The 25,847-nt window shown below is 35.1% G+C and overlaps 1 protein-coding gene across 1 annotated transcript in view; it reads left to right on the forward strand.

The window, feature by feature from the left end:
* Col4a1 (Collagen type IV alpha 1) overlaps positions 1-25,847 on the forward strand; it is a 241,450-nt gene that overhangs the window by 157,441 nt on the left and 58,162 nt on the right. Inside the window, exons 12-14 of the mRNA XM_089104421.1 lie at positions 15,652-15,920; positions 21,660-21,860; positions 23,550-24,003. Of these exons, the coding sequence (XP_088960547.1) occupies positions 15,652-15,920; positions 21,660-21,860; positions 23,550-24,003 (924 nt within the window). The remainder of the gene's footprint in view (positions 1-15,651; positions 15,921-21,659; positions 21,861-23,549; positions 24,004-25,847) is intronic.

A 25,847-nucleotide genomic window follows, 5' to 3' on the forward strand; every position in this document is an offset into this window, starting at 1 on the left:
ACTTTTTTATGCAAATAACTCTTCTTGTTGGGTTACTTTTGAGCATTCGGAATCTTTACAAAAGCGAGTTCGTTTGGTGTACACATTGTTATCGAAATTCCATGTTTAAGAGTTACTGTTATTTTTTAAGTTCACTGCTTACCGTTCATTCCCACGAATGGTTCGATTTAAAAAAAAGAAGAAAAGAAGCCAGAATTATAGCGTTTAGGTGAATAATGTGGCTGCAGAGTAGACAAAACAATATCTGATAGTCATTCAACTAGAGGCAGCCTATTTTTTTTTTTTTTTAAATCTTAGCCGATCTGGCACGTTAACAAATTGAGAGGTAGTAGTCAATCCGGACTTGTCCCAGTTAAAGATAGGAATGGGGTGGCAATTAGCGATAAGGAAAAAACTATAGCGAGATGGTCCGAACATTTTGAAAACTTGCTTAACCGAGATAGAGTTGCAAGAAAAAATATAGAGGAAAATGAGAAAGTTTGTGATCCTTTGGATGTAAAGGAAGATTTGTTTTGTGGGGAGGAATTAGCAACAGTACTAAAAGGATTAAAGAATAATAAGGCTCCAGGTGCTGATAGGAGTAGTATCTATATACACAGTTTCAAGCGTACATTCAAGCGTACATTCACTATCTATTAGGCACTTTCAAGCGTACATTCTAATCGTACATTCACGCCTACAAGAATATGGTCAAAAGTGTATACAATATGAACGGTACATTGGAATTGCGCAAGAAAAACCCATGCCTGAGACATTAAACTCAAGCGTAAATATTTTAAAAGTTGGCACACTATAATGCATGTTATGAAACTAAAGTCGAGGTTTTTTTAAACTTGGCAAGGTATAATGTGGTCATACATGTTTTGAGAGTATGGTCGTAATAATATAATGTGGTCAAACAGGTTTTTTTCTGTTTTTGTTGTCAATTGCACAATGAATGTACGTCGTCAGTTCACGTGCACATTTTTCTTAAAAAACTGGTACATTTAAAAAGGGGTAATGAGATTTGCGAATTAGAGTGTATGATTCGTGAGTTTGATCATATTAAGGTGGAGAAAAAAAAAAGAAAAGGGATTTAGCATTTGCAAATACTTCAATGTGTTGTCAATTTAAAATAGTTTAGAAATAAAAAAAATTTAACAAGAAATGACTGAAAAGTATTTTGGGGAAGATGGGGTGATTGTGTACTGTATAATACACATGTGATGTTTGGACAGTGTTGTCAATTTAAAATAGTTTAACGTTCCATTCGTTCCCCCATCTATGAGGGCAGGGGAGGGGGGGGGGTCAATTTTGGCGGGAAAACAAAAAATACTCAGAATCGAAAATAAATGGGATCTGCCTCAAGGGCAAGGCTCAGAGGCCCTTCGTTCCCCCATTTCTGAGGGCAGAGGAGGGGGGGGTCAATTTTGGAGTGAAAACGAAAAATGCTCAGAATCGAAAATAAACGGTATCTGCCTCAATGGCCAGGCTCAGAGGCCCCTCCTTCTTCCATTTCTGAGGGCAGGGAAGGGGGGGTCAATTTTGGAGGGAAAACCAAAAATACTCAGAATCGAAAATAAACGGGATCTGCCTCAAGGGCAAGGCTCAGAGGCCCCTCGTTCCCCCATTTCTGAGGGCAGGGACCGGGGGGGGACAATTTTGGAGGGAAAACCTTGTCACAGTTAGATTCTCTTGATTTTTCGAAGTTCATTTTGAATTTCTTTCGTGAAATGCAAGAGTTGGAATATTTCAGTAGTGTCTTGTCGTGGTTTACCTTGTCAAAGCTACATTCTCATGATTTTTAAAAGTTCATTTTGAATTACTGTCGTGAAATGCAAGAGTTGGAATATTTCAGTAGTCACTTGTTGTGCTTTACCTTGTCACAGTTACATTCTGATGATTTTCATACTTCATTTTGAATTTGTTTCATTGAAATGCAAGAGTTGGAATATTTCAGTAGTGTTTTGTTGTGCTTTACCTTGTCACAGTTACATTCTCTTAATTTTTTAAAGTTCATTTTGAATTTCTTTCGTGAAATGCAAGAATTGGAATATTTCAGTAGTGTCTTGTCGTGGTTTAACTTGTCACAGCTACATTCTCATGATTTTTCAAAGTTCATTTTGGATTTCTTTCGTTGAAATGCAAGAGTTGGAATATTTCAGTAATGACTTGCTGTGCTTTACCTTGTCACAGTTACATTCTCTTGATTTTTCGAAGTTCATTTTGAATTTCTGTCGTGAAATTCAAGAGTTGGAATGTTTCAGTAGTGTTTTGTTGTGCTTTACCTTGTCACAGTTACATTCTCTTAATTTTTCAAAGTTCATTTTGAATTTCTTTCGTGAAATGCAAGAATTGGAATATTTCAGTAGTGTCTTGTCGTGGTTTATCTTGTCACAGCTACATTCTCATGATTTTTCAAAGTTCATTTTGGATTTCTTTCGTTGAAATGCAAGAGTTGGAATATTTCAGTAGTGACTTGTTGAGCTTTACCTTGTCACAGTTACATTCTCATGATTTTTGGAAGTTCATTTTGAATTTATGTCATGAAATGCAAGAGTTGGAATATTTCAGTAGTGTTTTGTTGTGCTTTACATTGTAACAGATACATTATGCTTATTTTCCAATTTGATATTGTAGTTCTTTAATAGAAATGCAATAGTTGGAATATTTCAGTAGTGTTTTGTTGTGCTTTACATTGTCACAGTTAAATTTTCTTAATTTTTCAAAGTTCATTTTGAATTTCTTTCGTGAAATGCAAGAATTGGAATATTTCAGTAGTGTCTTGTCATGGTTTACCTTGTCACAGCTACATTCTCATGATTTTTTAAAGTCCATCTTGAATTTCTTTCGTTGAAATGCAAGAGTTGGAATAATTCAGTAGTGAATTGTTGTGCTTTACCTTGTCACAGTTACATTCTCTTGATTTTTCGAAGTTCATTTTGAATTTCTGTCGTGAAATGCAAGAGTTGGAATATTTCAGTAGTGTTTTGTTATCCTTTACCTTGTCACAGTTACATTCTGATGATTTTCATAGTTTATTTTGAATTTCTTTCATTGAAATGCAAGAGTTGGAATATTTCAGTAGTGTTTTGTTGTGCCTTACCTTGTCACAGTTACATTCTCTTAATTTTTCAAAGTTCATTTTGAATTTCTTTCGTGAAATGCAAGAATTGGAATATCGTTTCTTCAACTCAAAGTAAGGAGCAACATCAAAACTTAAAAACGGACAGAAAATAGAGGCTGTTTACAAAAGTTTTAGGATTCATTGACTTTAGCGATGCCAGTCAAAAGCTATGAGTTTGAGAAAATTGCCTGATTATCAAAAAATGAAGAAACACCTTCCAAAAGTTAAAAGGAATGGGATTGTCTTGAGGGGGGAATTTTCCGTGGAGGAGGTGGAGGGTATTTTTACATGAAAACAACTTCAACCATGCCCAGCCCCCCGCAATCAGAAATTAAATTATAAAAAAAAGTTTCTTCAACTGAAAGTAAGGAGCAACATCAAAACTTAAAAAGGGACAGAAGATAGAAGCTGTTTCCAAAAGATTTAGGATTCATTAACATTTTCAACTTTATTTATTTTTTTTTTCTTTTTGTACATATCTTAAAATGTCAAAATATGCTTACGGGTCTAACAATTGTGCTCTATGATTGGTCAGAGACACGATGTGGCTTTCCCACTGGTATTCTATGACCGGTTATCGACACTAGCTAGTCTATTGCACGTATTAAATCAGTCTTTTTTACGCAGTGGAACGATAAACACATAAGTCATATCTTTAAAAAAAAAGTGAATATGGAAAATTTTAATAGAGTGTGTTCACATAACAAGGTTATTGTAGCATTGAATGCCGACAAGGAAAAGTATTTAAACTATGAAACAAGAACAAGTGGAAGCACTATTGGAAATGTATGCATGCATTGTCATGACAGTAAGGAATTACATTTCTTTGGAATACCGAAAACTGTTATGATGGTGGTTATGCTAGATTGAGATCTCCAGAGATGATTGCACTCAAAGAGAATGCTAACATAAAAATAATTGTTGATGATAGAGGACAACTCCTTGCTACTGCTGCAGGTAACACATTACCTACGGATACACCCAATCATCAGTTTTCGGGTATTAGCATTCAACGGAAGGCTAATAAAAGAAAGGCTTACTCTGTTAGTAATATCGTAAACCATATCTTGTTTACGTGCCTAAACTGTTATCTGTGTAAAAATAATGTGTTAATAGACAGTGAAATTGCCAGAAAAATAAAATGGTATTGTCAGAAAATATCACTACGGAATATAAAGAAGAAACGATGAAATACAAAGCACCCACAAACGTTACTGGCATTGATCAAAAAGTCAATGAATCAAATAATACCAAAGACGAAAAGCATATTGAGCCTGTTCATGAGACACCAGTAAAAATTGTGTATGATTCAAAATGGAATAATGATTATTCTACTGATTACGAACTAAGAGAAGACAATAACTCCATTATCAAGAGAGAACATGGTGAACTTTTTTATGGAACAGATTCAAAATGTCCAAAGTTAATCATTGATATTAATAATGTATCATAATAAATTTTTGTATTAATATTCTACATAGCATTATTTCATTAAAAATATTACATTGTTATGTGTTTCATTATTTTCTAGAGTAAGCTAGCATATCAAGCGTTTAGAATGTCCATTAAAACATCAGAGATGTAAGAAAAGGAATTTGCTTACATCTATTGTCAGACACACTATTTCCGTAAAATCTGAGCTATTAAGGGTTTTTGACCGTAAACTCTACTTTTTTGTAAGAAAATTATGGTAAATACAATTCTCTGGTTCAAATGTGAAACTTAAGTCTATTTATGGATCGAAAAATAAAACTATTACCTTAAAATCTGAGCTAATACGGGTTTTTCGACCGTAAACTCTAGTTTCTTGTAAGAAAATTATGGAAAATACAATTCTCTAGTTCAAATGTGAAACTTAAGTCCAGTTTTGGATACTCATAATGATGAGAACTTATGGTTCTAATTCAATAAATTTTTTTTCATAAAAAAAACTTTTTTTTTTTTAACTTCAAAATTATTCAAATTTATTTATTTTTTATCTTTTTCTTTTGTACATATCTTAAAATGACAAAATATCTTTCTTGAATTCACCTCTTGGATACACAATATAGAAATTATAAAACAAAAATTTCCAGACTTCATTTGCATGGAAGAGATACCGAGAGTTCTATGACTCCTCCCCACAATGAATTCTAAGGGTTTTATGACTCCTCCTCAAAATGAATTCAGATGCTTTTAGGAGTCATCCCCTCTATCCATAACTCCATTCGACCTTGAGCGAAGGTATAAAAGTTTGATGATGTATTTCTCTTCTTAACAACTACATTAATACCTTCCAAGATGATAGGACTCTATGGCACAGAATTTATCGGTTTGAAAAAATCATATTATGGTGTTATATTTGAATTTGCATTTTTATTATTGTCAATGGAACTTGAAGAAATTGACTGTTATCATTGGATAGTGAACTACAATATGTATGAGTATGATAAAAGCTTGTGGATTACTACATTACATCGTATAAACAGACTGCGATTCTACGATAGAGTGATTACACCACTTAATAATAGTGGTCAGGAACTGAGAAATGTCCAGGAGGAAGTCAGAGAAATTTACAGCTTTTTCGGGGTTGAAGCACTCTATGTAAAGGGTAATAGTCAGGAACTGAGAAATGTCCAGGAGGAAGTCAGTGAAATTTTCAGCTTTTTCGGGGTTGAAGCACTCTATGTAAAGGGTATTGTATCTACAGATAAAGTTTTAATTCAAAAGTGTGACCCTAGGATTCCACTTTTTAATCTAGAAGAATTTAAGTGTCCTAAATTTGAAGGGGTTTATCATTGTCCTGAAGACGAGGTCAGGTTCTTCGCGCACTGGATACCTAAGGTCATACCTGATTGTGATAAATGCATTAGACATGGTAAAAACTATTCCATATCATGGGACCATCGTTTCTGGATGTTTAAGAGTGAACGTGTGCATGACTATGTGTAATAATATAATTTTGTATTAATATTCTACATAGCATTATTTCATTAAAAATATATTATGCATTACATTGTTATGTTTTCATTATTTTTAGAGTAAGCTAGCATATCAACAGTTTAGAATGTATATTAAAACATCGGAGATTTGAGAAAAGGAATTTGCATACATCTATTGTCAGACACATAAGGTAACATTGACAAAATCTAGGTATCAGAATGAATAAATTCTTTATCAACATCCGTTGTTGGATATGTCATTACGAAAAAATTGTAAGTAGGTAAGTAAGTAAGTAACAAACTCTTTCTTGAATTCACCTCTTGGATACACAAAGAAGACATTTTATTCATGAAAATATGAAAATATTTGTAAGTAAGTAACACACTCTTTCTTGAAGTCACCCCTTGGATACACAATATAGATACTATATTCAAGAAATTATGAAAAAATCGCAGGTAAGTAAAAAACTCTTTCTTGAATTCCCCATTTGGATGCACAATACAGAAATTTAATTCGAGAAATTATGAAAAAAAATGTAAGTAAGTAAGTAACAAACTCTATGCTTTTTCTACATCAATTGTCGGATATGTTGAGGTTACGTGCGCGCACGTAACCTCGTCTAAATTAACCTTAAAAAATGAAATAAAGCTATGTCGACTTTGCATATTTTATTCAAAATATCCGACCATTGATGCAGAAAAAGCATAGAGTTTGTTTCTTACTTACTTACATTTTTTTTTTCATAATTTCTTGAATTAAATTTCTGTATTGTGCATCCAAATGAGGAATTCAAGAAAGAGTTTGTTACTTACTTGCGATTTTTTCATAATTTCTTGAATAAAGTATCTGTATTGTGTATCCAAGGGGTGACTTCAAGAAAGAGTGTGTTACTTACTTACAAATATTTTCATATTTTCTTGAATGAAATGTCTTCTTTGTGTATCCAAGAGGTGAATTCAAAAAAGAGTTTGTTACTTACTTACTTACCTACTTACAATTTTTTCATAATGACATAATGACATATCCAATAACGGATGTTGATAAAGAATTTATTCATTCCGATACCTAGATTTTGTCAATGTTACCCCATGTGTCTGACAATAGATGTATGCAAATTCCTTTTCTCAAATCTCCGATGTTTTAATATACATTCTAAACTGTTGATATTCTAGCTTACTCTAAAAATAATGAAAACATAACAATGTAATGTATAATATATTTTTAATGAAATAATGCTATGTAGAATATTAATACAAAATTATATTATGACACATAGTCATACACACGTTCACTCTTAAACATCCAGAAACGATGGTCCCATGATATGGAATAGTTTTTACCTTGTCTAATGCATTTATCACGATCAGGTATGACCTTAGGTATCCAGTGCGCGAAGAACCTGACCTCGTCTTCAGGACAATGATAAACCCCTTCAAATTTAGAACACTTAGATTCTTCTATATTAGAAATTGGAATCCTAGGGTCAAAGTTTTGAATCAAAACTTAATCTGCAGGTACATTACCCTTTACATAGAGTGCTTCAACCCCGAAAAAGCTGCAAATTTCACTGACTTCCTCCTGAACATTTCTCAGTTCCTGACTATTACCCTTTACATAGAGTGCTTCAACCCCGAAAAAGCTGCAAATTTCTCTGACTTCCTCCTGGATATTTCTCAGTTCCTGACCACTATTATTAAGTGGTGTAATCACTCTATCGTAGAATCGCAGTCTGTTTATACGATGTAATGTAGTACTCCACAAGCTTTTATCATACTCATACATGTTGTAGTTCACTATCCAATGATAATAGTCAATTTCTTCAAGTTCCATTGACAATAATAAAAATGAACATTCAAATATAACACCACAATATGATTTTTTCAAACCGATAAATTCTGTGTCATAGAGTCCTATCATCTTGGAAGGTATTATTGTAGTTTTTAAGAAGAGAAATACATCATAAAACTTTTATACCTTCGCTCAAGGTCGAATGGAGTTATGGCTATGGGGGATGACTCCTAAAAGCATCTGAATTCACTTTGGGGAGGGGTCATAAAACCCTTAGAATTCAATGCGGGGAGGAGTCATAGAACTCTCGGTATCTCTTCCATTCAAATGAAGTCCGGAATTTTTTTTTTGTATAATTTCTATATTGTGTATCCAAGAGGTGAATTCAAGAAAGATATTTTGTCATTTTAAGATATGTACAAAAGAAAAAGATAAAAAATAAATAAAGTTGAATAATTTTGAAGTTTAAAAAAAATAGTTTGTTTTATGAAAAAAAAATTATTGAATTAGAACCATCAGTCCTCATCATTATGAGTATCCAAAACTGGACTTAAGTTTCACATTTGAACTAGAGAATTGTATTTTCCATAATTTTCTTACAAGAAACTAGAGTTTACGGTCAAAAAACCCTTATTAGCTCAGATTTTAAGGTAACAGTTTTATTTTTCGATCCATAAATAGACTTAAGTTTCACATTTGAACCAGAGAATTGTATTTTCCATAATTTTCTTACAAAAAACTAGAGTTTACGGTCAAAAACCCTTAATAGCTCAGATTTTACGGAAATAGTGTCTGACAATAGATATACGCAAATTCCTTTTCTTACATCTCGGTTGTTTTAATGGACATTCTAAACGCTTGATATGCTAGCTTACTCTAAAAAATAATGAACACATAACAATGTAATATTTTTAATGAAATAATACTATGTAGAATATTAATAAAAAATATATTATGATCCATTATTAATATCAATGATTAACTTTGGACATTTTGAATCTGTTCCATAAAATAGTTCACCATGTTCTCTCTTGATCATGGAGTTATTGTCTTCTCTTAGTTCGTAATCAGAAGAATTATCATTATTCCATTTTGAATCATACACAATTTTTACTGGTGTCTCATGAACAGGATCAATATGCTTTTCGTCTTTGGTATTATTTGATTCATTGACTGTTTGATCAATGCCAGTAACGTTTGCGGGTGCTTTGTTTTTCATCGTTTCTTCTTTATATTCCGTAGTGATATTTTCTGGCAATGCCATTTTTATTTTTCTGGCAATTTCACTGTCTATTAACACATTATTTTTACACAGATAACAGTTTCGGCGCGTAAACAAGATATGGTTTATGATATTACTAGCAGAGTAAGCCTTTCTTTTATTAGCCTTCCGTTGAATGCTAATACTCGAAAGCTGATGATTGGGTGTATCCGTAGGTAATGTGTTACCTGCAGCAGTAGCAAGGAGTTGTCCTCTATCATCAACAATTATTTTTATGTTAGTATTCTCTTTGAGTGCAATCATCTCTGGAGATCTCAATCTCGCATAACCACCATCATAAGAGTTGAATTTTTTCGGTATTCCAAATAAATTTAATTCCTTACTGTCATGACAATGCATGCATACATTTCCAATAATGCTACGACTTGTACTTGTTTCATAGTTTAAATACTTCTCCTTGTCGGCATTCAATGCTACAATAACTTTGTTATGTGAACACACTCTATTAAAATGTTCCATCTTCACTTTTTTTTAAAGATATGACTTATGTGTTTATCGTTCCACTGCGTAAAAAAGACTGATTTAATACGTGCAATAGACTAGCTAGTGTCGATAAACGGTCATAGAATACCAGTGCGAAAGCCACATCGTGTCTCTGACCAATTATAGAGCACAATTGTTAGACCCGTAAGCATATTTTGACATTTTAAGATATGTACAAAAATAAAAAAAATAAATAAAGTTGAAAATTTTAATGAATCCTAAATCTTTTGGAAACAGCCTCTATTTTCTGTCCGTTTTTAAGTTTTGATGTTGCTCCATACTTTCAGTTGAAGAAACTTTTTTTTATAATTTAATTTTTGATTGCGGGGGGCTGGGCATGGTTGAAGTTGTTTTCACGTATAAATACCCTCCACCTCCTCCATGGAAAATTCCCCCCTCAAGACAATCCCATTCCTTTCGACTTTTGGAAGGTGTTTCTTCATTTTTCGATAATCAGACAATTTTCTCAAACTCATAGCTTTTGACTGTCAACACTATAGTTAATGAATCCTAAATATTTTGGAAACAGCCTCTTTTTTATCTCTGTTTTTAAGTTTTGATGTTGCTCCTTACTTTCAGTTGAAGAAACGATATTCCAATTCTTGCATTTCACGAAAGAAATTCAAAATGAACTTTGAAAAATTAAGAGAATGTAACTGTGACAAGGTAAGGCACAACAAAACACTACTGAAATATTCCAACTCTTGCATTTCAATGAAATAAATTCAAAATGAATTATGAAAATCATCCGAATGCAACTGTGACAAGGTAAAGCACAACAAAACACTACTGAAATATTCCAACTCTTGCATTTCACGACAGAAATTCAACATGAACTTCAAAAAATCAAGAGAATCTAACTTTGACAAGGTAAAGCACAACAAGTCACTACTGAAATATTCCAACTCTTGTATTTCAACGAAAGAAATCCAAAATGAACTTTGAAAAATCATGAGAATGTAGCTGTGACAAGGTAAACCACGACAAGACACTACTGAAATATTCCAATTCTTGCATTTCACGAAAGAAATTCAAAATGAACTTTGAAAAATTAAGAGAATGTAACTGTGACAAGGTAAAGCACAACAAAACACTACTGAAATATTCCAACTCTTGCATTTCAATGAAATAAATTCAAAATGAAATAGTAAAATCAATAGAATGTAACTTTGACAAGGTAAAGCACAATAATACACTACTGAAATATTACAACTCTTGCATTTCAACGAAAGAAATCCAAAATGAACTTTGAAAAATCATGAGAACCTAGATGTGACAAGGTAAACCACGAGAAGGCACTACTGAAATATTCCAATTCTTTCATTTCACGAAAGAAATTCAAAATGAACTTTGAAAAATTAAGAGAATGTAAGTATGACAAGGTAAAGCACAACAAAACACTACTGAAATATTCCAACTCTTGCATTTCAATGAAAGAAATTCAATATGAACTATGAAAATCATCAGAATGTATCTGTGACAAGGTAAAGTACAACAAAAAACTACTGAAATATTCCAACTCTTGCATTTCACGACAGAAATTCAAAATGAACTTCGAAAAATCATGAGAATGTATCTGTGACAAGGTAGACCACGACACGTCACTACTGAAATATTCCAACTCTTGCATTTCGCGAAAGAAATTCAAAATGAAGTTTGAAAAATTAAGAGAATGTAACTGTGACAAGGTAAAGCACAACAAACCACTACTGAAATATTCCAAATCTTGCATTTAAATGAAATAAATTAAAAATTAACTATTAAAATCCAGAGACTGTAACTGTGACAAGGTAAAGCACAACAAACCACTACTGAAATATTCCAACTCGTGCATTTCACGAAAGTAATTCAAAATGAACTTCGAAAAATCATGAGAATGTAACTGTGGCAAGGTAAAGCACAACAAGTCACTACTGAAATATTCCAACTCTTGCATTTCAATGAAAGAAATTCAAAATGAACTTTGAAAATTCATGAGAATGTAGCTGTGACAAGGTAAACCACAACAAGACACTACTGAAATATTCCAATTCTTGCATTTCACGAAAGAAATTCAAAATAAACTTTGAAAAATCAAGATAACGCAACTGTGACAAGGTAAAGCACAACAAAACACTACTGAAATATTCCAACTCTTGCATTTCAATGAAAAAAATTCAAAATGAAGTATGAAAATCAACAGAATGTAACTGTGACAAGGTAAAGCACAACAAAACACTACTGAAATATTCCAACTCTTGCATTTCACGACATAAATTCAAAATGAACTTCGAAAAATCAAGAGAATGTAACTGTGAGAAGGTAAACCACAACAAGTCACTACTGAAATATTCCAACTCTTGCATTTCAACGAAAGAAATCCAAAACGAACTTTGAAAAATCATGAGAATGTATGTGTGACAAGGTAAACCACGACAAGACACTACTGAAATATTCCAACTCTTGCATTTTAAGGAAGATATCCAAAATGAACTTTGAAAAATCAAGAGAATGTAACTGTGACAAGGTAAAGCACAACAAGTCACTACAGAAATATTCCAACTCTTGCATTTCACGAAAGAAATCCAAAATGAACTTTGAAAAATCATGAGAATGTAGGTGTGACAAGGTAAACCACGAAAAGACACTACTGAAATATTCCAACTCTTGCATTTCACGAAAGAAATTCAAAATTAACTTCGAAAAATCAAGAGAATGTAACTGTGACAAAGTTTTCCCTCCAAAATTGACCCCCCCCTCCCCTGCCCTCACAAATTGGGGAACGAAGGGCCTCTGAGCCATCCCCTTGAGGCAGCTCCCATTTATATTCGATTCTGAGTATTTTTGGTTTTCCCTCCAAAATTGACCCCCCCACCCCTGTCCTCAGAAATGGAGGAAGGAGGGGCCTCTGAGCCTTGCCCTTGAGGCAGATCCCATTTATTTTCGATTCTGAGTATTTTTGGTTTTCCCTCTAAAATTGACCCCCCCTCCCCTGCTATCAGAAATGGGGGAACGAAGGGCCTCTGAGCCTTGCCCTTGAGACAGATCCCATTTATCATCGACTCTGAGTATTTTTGGTTTTCCCTCCAAAATTGACCCCCCCCCACTCCCCTGCCCTCAGAAATGGGGGACCGACGGGAACGTTAAACTATTTTAAATTGACAACACTGTCCAAACATCACATGTGTATTATACAGTACACAATCACCCCAAATCCCCCAAAACACTTTTCAGTCATTTCTTATTAAATTTTTTTATTTCTAAACTATTTTAAATTGACAACACATTGAAGTATTTGCAAATGCTAAATCCCTTTTCTTTTTTTCTCCACCTTAATAGGATCAAATTCGCGAAGCCTACACTCCAATTCGCAAATCTCATTACCCCTTTTTAAATGTACCAGTTTTTTAAGAAAAATGTGCATGTGAACTGACGACGTACATTCATTGTGCAATTGACAACAAAAAAAGAAAAAACCTGTTTGACCTTATTATATTATTACGACCATACTCTCAAAACATGTATGACCACATTATACCTTGCCAAGTTAAAAAAAACCTCGACTTTAGTTTCATAACATGCATTATAGTGTGCCAACTTTTAAAATATTCACGCGTGAGTTTAATGTCTCAGGCATGGGTTTTTCTTGCGCAATTCCAATGTACCGTTCATATTGTATACACTTTTGACCATATTCTTGTAGGCGTGAATGTACGATTAGAATGTACGCTTGAAAGTGCCTAATAGATAGTGAATGTACGCTTGAATGTACGCTTGAAACTGTGTATATAGATACTACTGATAGGGTAGTAAATGAGTTTCTTAAATATTGTGGCTCTGGGGTTAGAAATAAGCTATTGAAGATTATGAATATGATTTTTGAAAAAGGGGAAGTACCTAACCATTTTAGGAAAACCTTAATTAAGCCACTTTATAAGAAAGGTGATACAAGTGAGTGTGGTAATTATCGAGGCATAAGTCTGGTCTCTGTAGGTAGCAAATTGCTTAGTAATATGATACTTTTTAGACTGAGAGATGCCGTGGACAAAGTTTTAAGAGAAGAGCAGTGCGGTTTTAGAAAAGGTAGAGGATGTGTTGACCAAATTTTCACTCTTAGGTTAATAATTGAGAAGTGCCTGAGTTGTCAAACACCTTTGGTCCTTAGTTTTATAGATTATGAGCAAGCGTTCGATTCTGTTGATAGAAGAGCTTTAGTGAAGATTTTATCCTTGTATGGTATACCAGACAAATACATTGAAGTGATTAGTGCTCTGTACTAGACTAAGACTGCTGAGGTTCAGGCAGGAGGGGCGCAGCTGGTTTTGTATTAAATCAGGAGTTAAGCAGGGCTGTGTTCTATCAACCTTTGTATGGATTATTTTGATGGACTTTGTTTTAAGGAGCACAGAATAGGCAATGGGAGACCACGGAATCAAATGGGGAGGAAAAAGTCTCCTGGACTTGGATTATGCTGATGATTTAAGCATCCTAGATGAAAGTGTGAGCAAAAGGAATGTAGTTTTAGATGTTTTGCGAGTTCAGGGTGCTAGTATTGGTTTGAAAATTAATGTTAAAAAGACTAAGTCACTAAGGCTAGGAATAAGTGAAGGTGAAAAGGTGACGTTGGGTAATGAAAAGATTGATCAGATGGACAGCTTCACTTACCTTGGTAGTATTATTATTAAATATGGTGGGAGCAGGAAAGATGTTAAAAATAGAATAGCCAAGGCTCAGGGTGTTTCTTCACAGTTAAAAAAAGTATGGAAGAATAGGAAGATAAGTCTGCAAACCAAGATTAGAATCTTAGAAGCTACAGTGATGACAGTGGTCAAATATGGCTTTTGAAGCATGGACGCTCCGAAAAGCGGATGAAGATTTGCTAGATGTTTTCCAGAGAAATTGCTTAAGGATTGTTCTGGGTACCCGGCTGACTGACCGTATTTCAAACAATGGGCTATACGAAAAATGTGGTTCAATACAGCTTTTTAGGTCTATAATGAAAGAAAGGTTGGGGTGGTTAGGGCACGTTTTGCGGATAAAGGATGACAGATTGCCAAATATTGTTCTTTTTGGTCAACCATCTAGGGCTAAACGGAAAGCAGGTTGTCCCCGTCTGGGGTGGGAGGATGTCATAAAGAAAGATTTAAAGGAAATGGGAACTTCGTGGGCTGGTGTAAAAAGGGAAGCTTTGAATCGATTGGGGTGGAGGAGGAGCGTGCGTAGCTGTGTTGGCCTCAGGCGGCTTGGTGCTGCGATGAGCTGTTAGTAGTAGTAGTAGTTAGCCGATCTACTTGATCTTTTAACTCATAAAAAAAAAACAAAAAAAAACAAACAAACAAGAAATAAGAAAATAATCCAACAAGTTTAAGTAAACTTGCAATAAAAATTTGATTTTTCACTATTTGACCAATATTCAAGTTCAAACTGAGAGTCACTTCCAGGACTGGAAAGTCATGTTGGCCCTTGAAAAAAAAAGACAAACACCTGGAAAAAAAGACCATTCAGTGACTCAGTTTGTCTGTCATACAGTCAATGCTTTATTAATTTAATTTTACATTTGTAGTTCATTGGTTAAGCTCAGCAAAGATCAAGCGTGAAAAATAAAGCTAAAACGTCAATTGTGAACTAATAAAAATTACGAATGAAATTTTAAGTTGAGAAAACAAACTGATAGTAAAATAGTTTCTCTCAACTAGCCTCAAAATTCAGCTAGACTTTTCCACAATGAAGATAAGGTGATAAAAGTGATACAATTTTAAACATCCAGCTGCCCACTCGAGTACAGGAAGTTTGGCTTCCAACGAATTGCTACCCTATTAATGACATATATTTCTTGACGAAAAAATCTATAAAAAGATTTGATATTCTCTTAAAATTGCGGCTAAAGTGTTCAGTTTTTTTTCTTATGCTAAGAACTATAGATTTAAAATATATTTAAAAGGATTTTATTGGAAATTTCTGAGTTTTTTTTAATCCACAGTTATGACAAGTTGAGAATAAGAAATTTATTTAAAACCTTCACTGACAGAACAATTGTAAAAAGAAATGGATATTTAAATACAGATATTAATACAATTTTATTCTATTTTAGGTGCTCCTGGTCGCCCAGGGCCACAAGGTGAAAAGGGGAAAGATGGCGTTGATGGTCGACCTGGCTATTCTGGACCCAAAGGGGACAGGGGTGAAAAAGGCACCAGCTGTACATTCTGTGAACCTGGTCTAAAGGGTGACAAAGGTGATCAAGGCTACAACGGCATTCCTGGTCAGGATGGTGAAAAAGGAGATAAAGGGGCAGAAGGACTTCCAGGGCCAGAAGGTCCAATAGGCAATCCAGGTCCACCCGGTTCACCTGGATTTAATGTGAGTGTTTTTTGCTCAAGTAAGGTAAATTAGATAAAGTTTTCCGAAGGAGGTAAAGTTAAAAAATATATACTCTTGGAACTGATTGGCCATATTAAAATGACCATTTTTTGGACATCAGAAGTTTCCGTTGAAGAAATTCAAGGCTAAAAATTTCGGATATCAGAAGATTAATTTCAAAGCTTGATTTGAATTGAATTTTACTTTAAAGTTTGAGATTTTATTTAGGTTTTAAAAAGCGGATTGGGCTAATCGATTCAATCTTTCCAGTTTAGGTAGGTATGGGAAAATCAATTTTGAAGCAATTATCAAATGTTACTCTCTTTAAAATACTTGTTTATTTACTTAACTTAACTCCCATCCGGCCCGGTTGACTGACACGGGGCATCTCCTCTGATGGCGTCATGACAGTTTTTTGGTAAGCTTCCCTATTTGTTGCAGTCCTCAGCAGTACTGGGAGGGGTGGTCCGAAAACTTTTCCTACTAACTCGTAAAAGGTCGTCCTCTTAGGCGTGATGCATTAATTCTTCCCCTAAGGGCTATTTTGGCATACGCTGGACTTGTCCCAATCTGTGAAGCTGCGTCGTCGATAGAGTTTTATTCCACGAAGTGTTTTAAAAAAGGGCCTAACCGGAAACAAATTGCAAGAGAAATGATTCTTTGAGTACCCGAATCAGAAAAATGCGCTGATTCTAAATATACAAAGTTTGCTCATCTAGCTGTTTCTCAAATATGTTTTTTTTAGGATGAGGTTGATTTTGAGGAGGTGAAATTCGTGTTTCCAAATAAAGGCGTACAACAACAAAATTTATGTCTAGAATAGGGTAATAAATAACGGTGATTATAAAAATCACTTTTTTATTAAATTAGAATTAAAACTTAGGTTTTTTTAGGTTGCAGTTGATTTTAAGGAGGTGAAATTTGTGTTATCATATAAAGGGATAAAACAACACAATTGTTGTCTACGTTAGGGTACTGGATCACGGTGATTATGGAAATCACCTTTATTTGAACGTAAAATTAAAACTTTCATTTACCTTTTTAGGTTGAACGATGAATATATAGCAAACTGTCTTTCAAGCGTCACATCGATTTGATTAAATGAAGATATGCAGGAGTCTCGGTATTTTAAGGAAGCTTAAACATACTTTTCCTGTATCTTACATGTCTTACTGTCCAATAGTATGAATGTCAACCTTTCCTTCACTGTAGAAACCACTTTCTAAGGTTTACAATAAAGCTAGAAGCCTCATTCACTAATCGTTCCGGGGTTATCCCATTACTTGATCTCTAGTCACTATATTCTTTCGTGTGCATGTTTTACTTTTTCTCAGCTTCATAATGACCTCATCTGACCCCTAAGTGTTCCGTCATCTTTTACCTCTGATCAGAATAATTATAATCTTTGCAATACAAAAAGTTATTTTCCAGTTCCTTCTGCTCCTTGTATAAGGTCAGATTTCAATCCTTTAATGGCGAGTCGTATTGTATGGAATAAGTTGCCTGAATCAGCTCAAAGGTGCCACTCATTCCATTTGTTCAAAATAATTGTTGAAAATTCTTTGGCTTCTCAGAAATTATTTTTATCTATTTATTTATTTATTTTAATATATATTTATTATTATTCCATTAGAGTCTATATAATCTACTTAATTAATTTAGTATATTGAATCTATTTAGTTTTGTTTTCTATAGTTTTATTTTACTTATATTTTCTTTTCTTCTCCTTTTTGCTCTTCTCGCTGTAAGTGATTATTTTTTTCTTCTCTGAGTAAGTGACTCGTTTGTCTCCCCATCTTTACAGGCCAATAAGCCTTTGGGGGAATAGTAAAATGTAATATTGTATGTGTATTTCATGACGAAAAATCTTACCGTATTTTTTCTTATCTTAAACTACTATTAAACTTAAAATTGTCGATATGAATTGTATCATTTGCAAAAAAGTAATAGTGGAAGAGTCGGGAAAGGTCGTTTTGCAAGAGGAAGGTGCATATTCAGTGAATGAAGTTAGTCGATCAGGGAAGCGTGAAGATTTCACAGCAATTATTGGGAATCCTGTCCATAAGTCTTTCAGGTCTAGCTTCACAAAGCGAGAAATCTATTTGAGAATACTTGTCATCGTTGTTGCAGATGAAACAAACTCAGAGACGAGAATCTCCCGTTTATCTGGAAACTTCAAGTCCGATTATATATTGTTTCCAATATGGCTTGAAATCCACATCTTGCCATAGTCTGTTCAACAGCCCCAACGTAGCTCATGAGTGTGTGGAAGCCTCCTAGCCGTAGGACACTTTTTTTTACAGGACTTCCGTCTGTATAAGCAACAATAATGGTAAGAGCTCTTCAGTAAAGAGGCTAATCGAAGGTTAGTACTGGAGTCGCAACGTATCTGGAACACTGTTCGCAAACGAAGCTGAGTGTGAGGTATATACAAATGAGATCACTTGGTCTCATATCTGCCATGGGTATGAAGAGAATGGGGGCTTTCCCTGTGTAAGAGCCTGATTGCGTTTCAACCTGAATTTTGCTTAAAGCTCCTTGCCAGCTATGCAAGGGTGCAGGAAAAAGTCTGGACATTTTCCATAGCAAGTCGCAAGATTTTGGGGGATCCAGAATTGAAGCTCGTGGTAGCGGATCATACAGAAGGTTAGGTTGTCTCAGTGTATGTCTGGGATGCTTAATGGGAATTCGGTTTGGTTCAGTTATCTGCCTTGACGTTACAAAATTTCTCCTCTCATTTACAGTTCAAGACCTCAACAATGGCGTCAGAGAAACAATAATGCACATGTGATCGACGTCACCAGCTATTTTCTGCATGCAAAAATTTCCTTCCAGTTCTTCAATGTTTGTGCTGTTAGATACTGAACCTTTACGCTCCCAGAGCTTAAGAGTTGATCTGATTGACTTTGGGCGAAGGCTCATTACATGCACTGACCTATTGACGCAAAATTCCTGTCTGTTTTTGTCTCCTACGAACAGAGGGTGGAGAAAAAACCACAAAGATGACGGTAGGCATTTGATGTTGTCTGTTATCTCCCCAGGGTTTTCAGAATCGAGACATATATCCATTTGTTGTTTAATACCTCTGGAATCCCTTATGATTATAGCTGCTGTAGCTGGGACGATAGCTTTGTTCTCCAGTTCTACTTCAAAATTTTTTGGATTTTTTTATTAACTCGTGGAGAATGGCAGGAGCTGTGGCTCTTAGCGTAATGACGTTCTGTCTGCCGTTTATCTCTGCAAATAATGCGCTTTCACCAAATCTCTCTCGCTTCTTCTTTTAAATGTATCTTAAACTATATCCAGAATCCTTTGAGTCACCCATTACCTCGTTCATTATACTAACAAAATCGTTCAGTGTTAGTTGCTCATCATCTTTAGCATGGAAAAACTCGACAACTTTCTCGAACGCCTCGTTCTGATTCAAGTTTTGGGGTCGACCAGATTTTATTTTCCAGACTGTGAAGGAATTCCGCCATACTTGTTGGGAATATTAAGTTCCGTTAAAAATTTTGAGTAGCAGGATTTATGGTAAACTACATCAGCAGCGTGTAGATTGACAGTGGCAGCAAGAATTCTAGTCATCACTGCTCCTGACCAGTCATCCTTTCTCTTTCCACTAACCTCTCTTAGCGAATTTTGAAAGTATCGCGTTCTAACCTTTAAACTGTCTTCTTTTTTCTTCGTTCTGTCAGAGGTAACTGGCGTAGAGCAAAAGATACAATCGCTGAGGTTTACACATAAATGGGCAGATTCTCGTGTCTGACTTTATTTCACCTGCGACAACAATGACAAGTACTGTTCAATAGATTTCTTGTTTGTGAAGCTAGACCTTCATGACTTATGGACAGGATTCTCAATAACTACTGTAACATCTTCACGCTTCCTTAATCGACTAGCTTCATTCAGTGAGACTGCACCTTTCTCTCTCAAAATAACCTTACCTGACTCTTCCACTATTTAGGTTTTGCAAATATACAATCCATATCGACAATTTAAAGTTTAAGAGTAGTTCGCTATATACTCAACGTTAAACCTTAAAAGATAAATGCAAGTTTTAATTTTAAATTCAAATAAAGGCGACTTTCATAATCACCGTGATCTAGAACCCTATTCTAGACATCAATTTTATTATTGTACGCCTTTACACGGAAGCATGAATTCCACCTCCACTAATGAATTCCACTAATCATAAGGGATTCCAGAGGTATTAATCAACCTCAACCTCCGAAAACCCAAGTTTTAGTTTTACGTTCAAATAAGAGTGATTTTTACAATCGCCGTAATCTATTAGCCTATTCTAGACATCAATTTTATTGTTGTACGCCTATATATGGAAACACAAATTTCACCACCTAAAAATCAACCTCAGCCTAACAAAAATATATTCGGGAAACAGCTAGATGAGCAAGATTTGCAGATTTGGAATCTAGCGCATTTTTCTGAGTTAGGTAGTTAAAGGATGATTTTTCTTGCAATTTGTTTCGGGTCAGACTGATCCCTTCCTGGACTATTTGCACTCTCTTGAATCTCCTCTATTTTTCGATTCAGATGATTGATGTCTTCAGTATGTGCGCGCAGGTCGAAGACGTATCCTTCTAAGACCATCCCCGTTTCATTAGGAGTGAGTGTTTGTGTCATTAGGGACGAGCACAGCATTTAGGAATAGGCAGAATAGAATGGGTGGAAGGAGGCATCCTTGGAAACATAGAAAACTCTTTAGTAAGTCCTTCACTAGTCTACCCCATGCTCCTCGCCCTCTCGTACATACTCCGTACAATGTCAATAATATCAGAGGGAATTCCGTAGTAAGCCAAAATATGCCTAAGACTGTCTCGCCAGATCAGGTGGAAGGCTTGCTTGAAGTCGCTGAATAGTTGGTATACTTCTTTGCCAAATTCCAAATACCGCTCCATGATTTTTTTTATGACTAATATTTTATCTATGGCAGATTTTTTCTCGTGAAATCCAGCTTGATACTTAGGTATCACATGTCTGGTTATATTTCCTATGCGATCTAAGAATATTTTAGTGAGTATTTTAGCGGGTCGACAAGCAAGTGATACAGGTCAGTAGTTGTACTTTCTGATTCTTTCTTATGCAAGAAGACTATGACAGACCAGAACTTGGGGTAGAATTTTGTTTCCCACACATCTGTCACTACTCTATGGTTTAAATCGATGATGACATCAAATTTTACTCTAACAATTCTGCTTATATGCTGTCTGTTCTGGGAGCTTTATTGGATTTAAGAAGATTTGAGGGTGGCTTCTGCCACGGATCTTAGGGGTGGTGGGGGTAGCTCCTCATTTCTTTGGCGTGGGAAAATCTGAAGGACTGCAGGTATAGGGTTACTCTGAGATTCAGTTTTTTCTGAAAATGCTAATTCCAGTTATCTTGGATTCCAGTACGAGTGGTAATTTTGTGCACACTTATATCGGAAAGATCCAGGCACTTCGTATCTTTGCGGTTTGTTCACTTTTTAAAATGCGTGGCCGAAATTTTGTCTAGAGTAAATACCATAAATCTAAGCTTCACTGATTAAAATAGATCCCTTGGATTTAAGACAAAGTCTGATGATTAATACTTGAGCCTCCAGAGTGATTCCTTTGTGAAATCCATATTTACAAATAGCTCTCCAATAATTCTAATATTCCATATTTGCTAGTCAAGAATTGGCTAACTGGCTACTGATTCCATATGTTAAAGTTTTATATTTACTAAATAAAATCCTTTTAGGGTGAAGATGGTCCTCCCGGGCCAGAGGGACCAGTTGGACCTAAAGGCGAGCCAGCTATTGCTGAAAGCATCCAAGGACCACCAGGAGAAAAGGGAGATAGAGGTGAATTGGGAAGACCAGGGCCACCAGGGCCTCTTGGACCTCCAGGACCACAAGGACCACCGGGAATAATTGGAGAAAGAGGAATGATCGGTGAAAAGGTAACAATGGCCTATTGGATTATAGTTTTTATCCCTAAAACGTAATATAAGAATTAATACATAACCACAATACATAACAGTCGATGTTAAAATTTTATTAGCTGGGTACGTTATTGTCCGATTTATCTAGCAAGGTTTCAAGTAATCTGAGTAAGATCTTAGATGACTACCGTCTTCAAGCCTTAGTGAGCATATATGCACCTTGCATGGTGTTATAAACTTGTTGCAACGTTAAGGCGGCTTTGGTTAAAACATTGGTGGCTATTCCTCCTTACTTCCATTTGATCTTGACCATAAAATCTCCTAGTCACTGCTGGGTCACTGCTCAGGGGAGAGCAAGGGAAACCCTGCTCTGTTCTCCTATTCATAAGCACTTAAAGTATATGCGAATATCTCTTAATAATGGGAACAAAATGGAATCTTTTTAAAGTCTTTAATGCCTTTGGAAAAAAAATCCTTGTTTTTCCCCAAAATAAAAACTAAGAAATTAACTTGTGTTTTTGTGCTACAAATACCTCAAATATAACGTAATTCCCTTAAAAAGGGCCAAGAATGAGAGTTTTCTTTGCGTTCCAAAATCTTAAGGGGGGTTCGTATAGAAAAGCTGATTAAAAAACATTTAAAGAATGAGCCAGTTGGAATACAATTTAGAATATTCTTTTTTAAGCTTCTAGCATATATACTAAAAAGATACCATATCTCTTGTTTGAGTACGAGTCTATCACCTAATTTGGCTTTGTACCACAATAACCACATTGTGATCTGTAGCTTTTATGAGTATTTTAAGCAAATTTTGATTTCGAAGTCTAAATAACCTGGGGATCACATTTAGGATTCGGTCTAGTAACCGTCTCGAAGGCAATCAGCAAAGAATCTTTAACTGTTTTTTCAACAAAACAAACAGAATGAGTATTGATTCTAGGATCGTGCTAGTCTGAATTGCGAATTCTGAATTTTAAAGGTCGATTTCATTTTTCATCGTAAAAATAAGAATCAAACCGTTTATGGGGGTGAAAGACAAGTTCTTCATGTAAGTGTGAAAACAATGTGTATATAGAAAGGAAGGAATTTTCTTCTAATTCTCTATGTATAATATTCATTCATTTTAAAGTTATCCGTCAAAAAGTGTTAGCATTAAATAAAATTTAATAAAATTAAACAAAATGGAGTGCGATTTTGATGAAACTAGCAACTACCAAATTAAACTTTTTTTTAAAACAATAGAGTTGAAATTTCAGGCATTCATGTTCAACAATCTGATATTTAGTTTTTAGGGATTTTTTCTAGATCATTTTTGATTTGTGCCCCCTAAAGCCCAATAAGCACATGCCAAAAAATTCCAATGAGGAGTGTGGTTTTTAGATTTTTAGCATTACCAAGATAATTGCCATGATAACCAATTTTTATAATAACCTTAACGTTAAATAAAGGGTATCATTTCAGTCACTTTTTTAAAATAGCTTTAGGAGGACAGGCTTGTCAAAAATATTAATTATAGCAAACAAGCTGAATTATTAGCATACTTGTTCGTTGCTTTAAAAAATTATGAAGACTTTTTGTATCTAAAACATCTCTGATTGACGCTAAATTTTTCAATAAATTGAGTAAGAATATTTAGAGCAACCTGATACTACAAGCACATGACAATAGAAAAGTTTGATTTTCTGTTATATTCTAAATTTATTTTAGGGAGATAAGGGCTTACCAGGTTACGACGGAAGAGACGGTGAACCAGGAAGGCCAGGTCTTGATGGCTACACCATAAAAGGGGACCAAGGCGAACCAGGATCACAAGGTGAAAAAGGAGAAATGGGTCCACCTGGGCTGAAAGGCTTTAAAGGAGAAAGCTGTGATCTCAGTGGGATAGACGCGGGAAATCTTCTACAAGAAGGTCCAAAAGGGCACACTGGACCTAAAGGTGATCGCGGTCCAGCAGGAGCTAAAGGTGACAAAGGAAGTAAAGGTCTAGAAGGAATTCGAGGTTTGGACGGTCCCCCTGGAATTCCTGGACCTCAAGGTTCACCAGGAAGTCGCGGACTTCCAGGAATGCCTGGTCCAAAGGGCGATCCTGGTCCATATGGTCTTCCGGGTGAACAAGGACCGATAGGTCCACCAGGATTACCTGGAAAGAGAGGTGATGTTGGTAAGTTGATTCACTATTTGCATTAACATAAAAAACGAAAGAAATTATCCTAGCACACATATTTGTAAGAGCTGAGAATGGAAAATTTTATCATGAAGATACGCCCTTCATTACAAAAAAATATATAGCCTTAGGTGCTCGTTTGACTGACCGTATATCAAACAACAAGCTGTACGAAAAAGGTAGTTCGATCCTACTTTCTAGGCCATAATGATAGAAAGATTAGGATGGTTAGGACACGTTTTACGGGTGGAGCACGAATTATTGCCAAAGATTATGGATTTCAACCCTCCATCTTGGGGCAAAAGAAAAGCAAGCTGTCTCAGAATCGCGTGATAAGAGGTTACAAGGAAGAACTTAAAGGGAATTGAAACTTCTCAGGAGGGAATAAAGATCGAGGCTATGAGCATATTGGGATAGAAGAGGGGGGTGCGCAGCTTTGTTGGCATCAGGTGGCTGGGTACTGCAGTGAGTTGTTGGTAGGAGTACTAATATAAAACAGAAAACGGCTAATGCCAGGGTATAGGCATACACAAAATAGTATTTTATAAAAAAAAATTGTTAATCATGTAAAGTTTCATCCAAAACTTTTCTCGCCTGATTATCTATCATAGAAGATCACAACTATATTTCTAGGCGATGTAACCCCCCCCCCCGCCCTGTTAAGTTGACTTCTAAATTACAACTTGGTGTGACATGTTACTTATTTGCAATACACAAGGAAGAAAAAGTACGTTTAGTGAGAAAAAGTAGGTTTAGTTTGGACAGATTTGGAAAGTTGTTAGAAAGCCTGACTTTTGTTCGATGATCCAGCTTCGACTTTTTACGCCTTAAACGGCTTTACAGGAACGTTTAAAGAGAGGTTGTGATAATACCCGTTTCATATCACTTAAAGATTTCAAATATTAGCAATTCTGAATTTTGGAGTTAGCCTCATCCGACCCTGAAGGAGGATTTTCCTCCCCTGAAGGGCAAAAGGAATAGATATATTTTTGAGTTCGTTTGGTATTTCCATGATAATTTTCTAGATTTAAAAAATATATGATCCAGTTTCCGGCTTGAAAAGTTTGTCTTCGTTGGATGTCAATGCTTTTTTCATTGAAATTAAAATCCTCAAAATTTTGAAAAAATTCTACCGAAAAAAAAAATCCTAATCTCCTTCTCCAACTTCTAAATATATAATACTATAAAGTGAACAGAGTTTCAATTTTAAACGCTTCCCCCTCCCCCGAGTGGAGATTTGACCTCCGTAAAATATATTTTATTGTTGATTCTGCAGTGGAAACTGAACACTGAACCAACACATATTTTTTGTTGCTCTACCCTAGTGCTTGGTTTCTTGTATAAACGTTACGTCGAACACACTGGGAATTATAAATTTATTAAAAAAAAAAAAAAAAAAAAAAAAAAAAATCAATAGAAATGACGGCCAGAAATGACGAAGAAAAATTATCAGTTGGAGTCAATGGGATTACTATGACATTTGGGATTACGTTTTCTATGACTAACATAAAGTCTTTGGGACTTTGGGACTAATACTCATGGCCCGTGAGTATCAATTTAATTTGACTCTTTATTCAATTCGTCTGTTTAACCCTGAGTGCGGTCAGAAGGCATCTAAAAAATATAAGTGAGAAGTTTTGATTTAAACAGTAACATTTTATCAGTCACTGCTGGATTCTCTCAATTTATGGCTAATAACGTTAACCACGGCCTCTCAATTTATTGAGATTCTTGATGGAGACAGAACCTTTCATGGAATGGAAATTACAATAGCTACAACAATTACCAAACAACAGGCTACACTGGTAATATGCAGACTAAGGGTTAGGGGAGAAATGGTC

The sequence above is a fragment of the Artemia sp. Qi Xiang Cuo genome, chromosome 18, assembly GCF_049724085.1.
Source record: "Artemia sp. Qi Xiang Cuo chromosome 18, ASM4972408v1, whole genome shotgun sequence".
NCBI lineage: Eukaryota > Metazoa > Arthropoda > Branchiopoda > Anostraca > Artemiidae > Artemia > Artemia sp. Qi Xiang Cuo.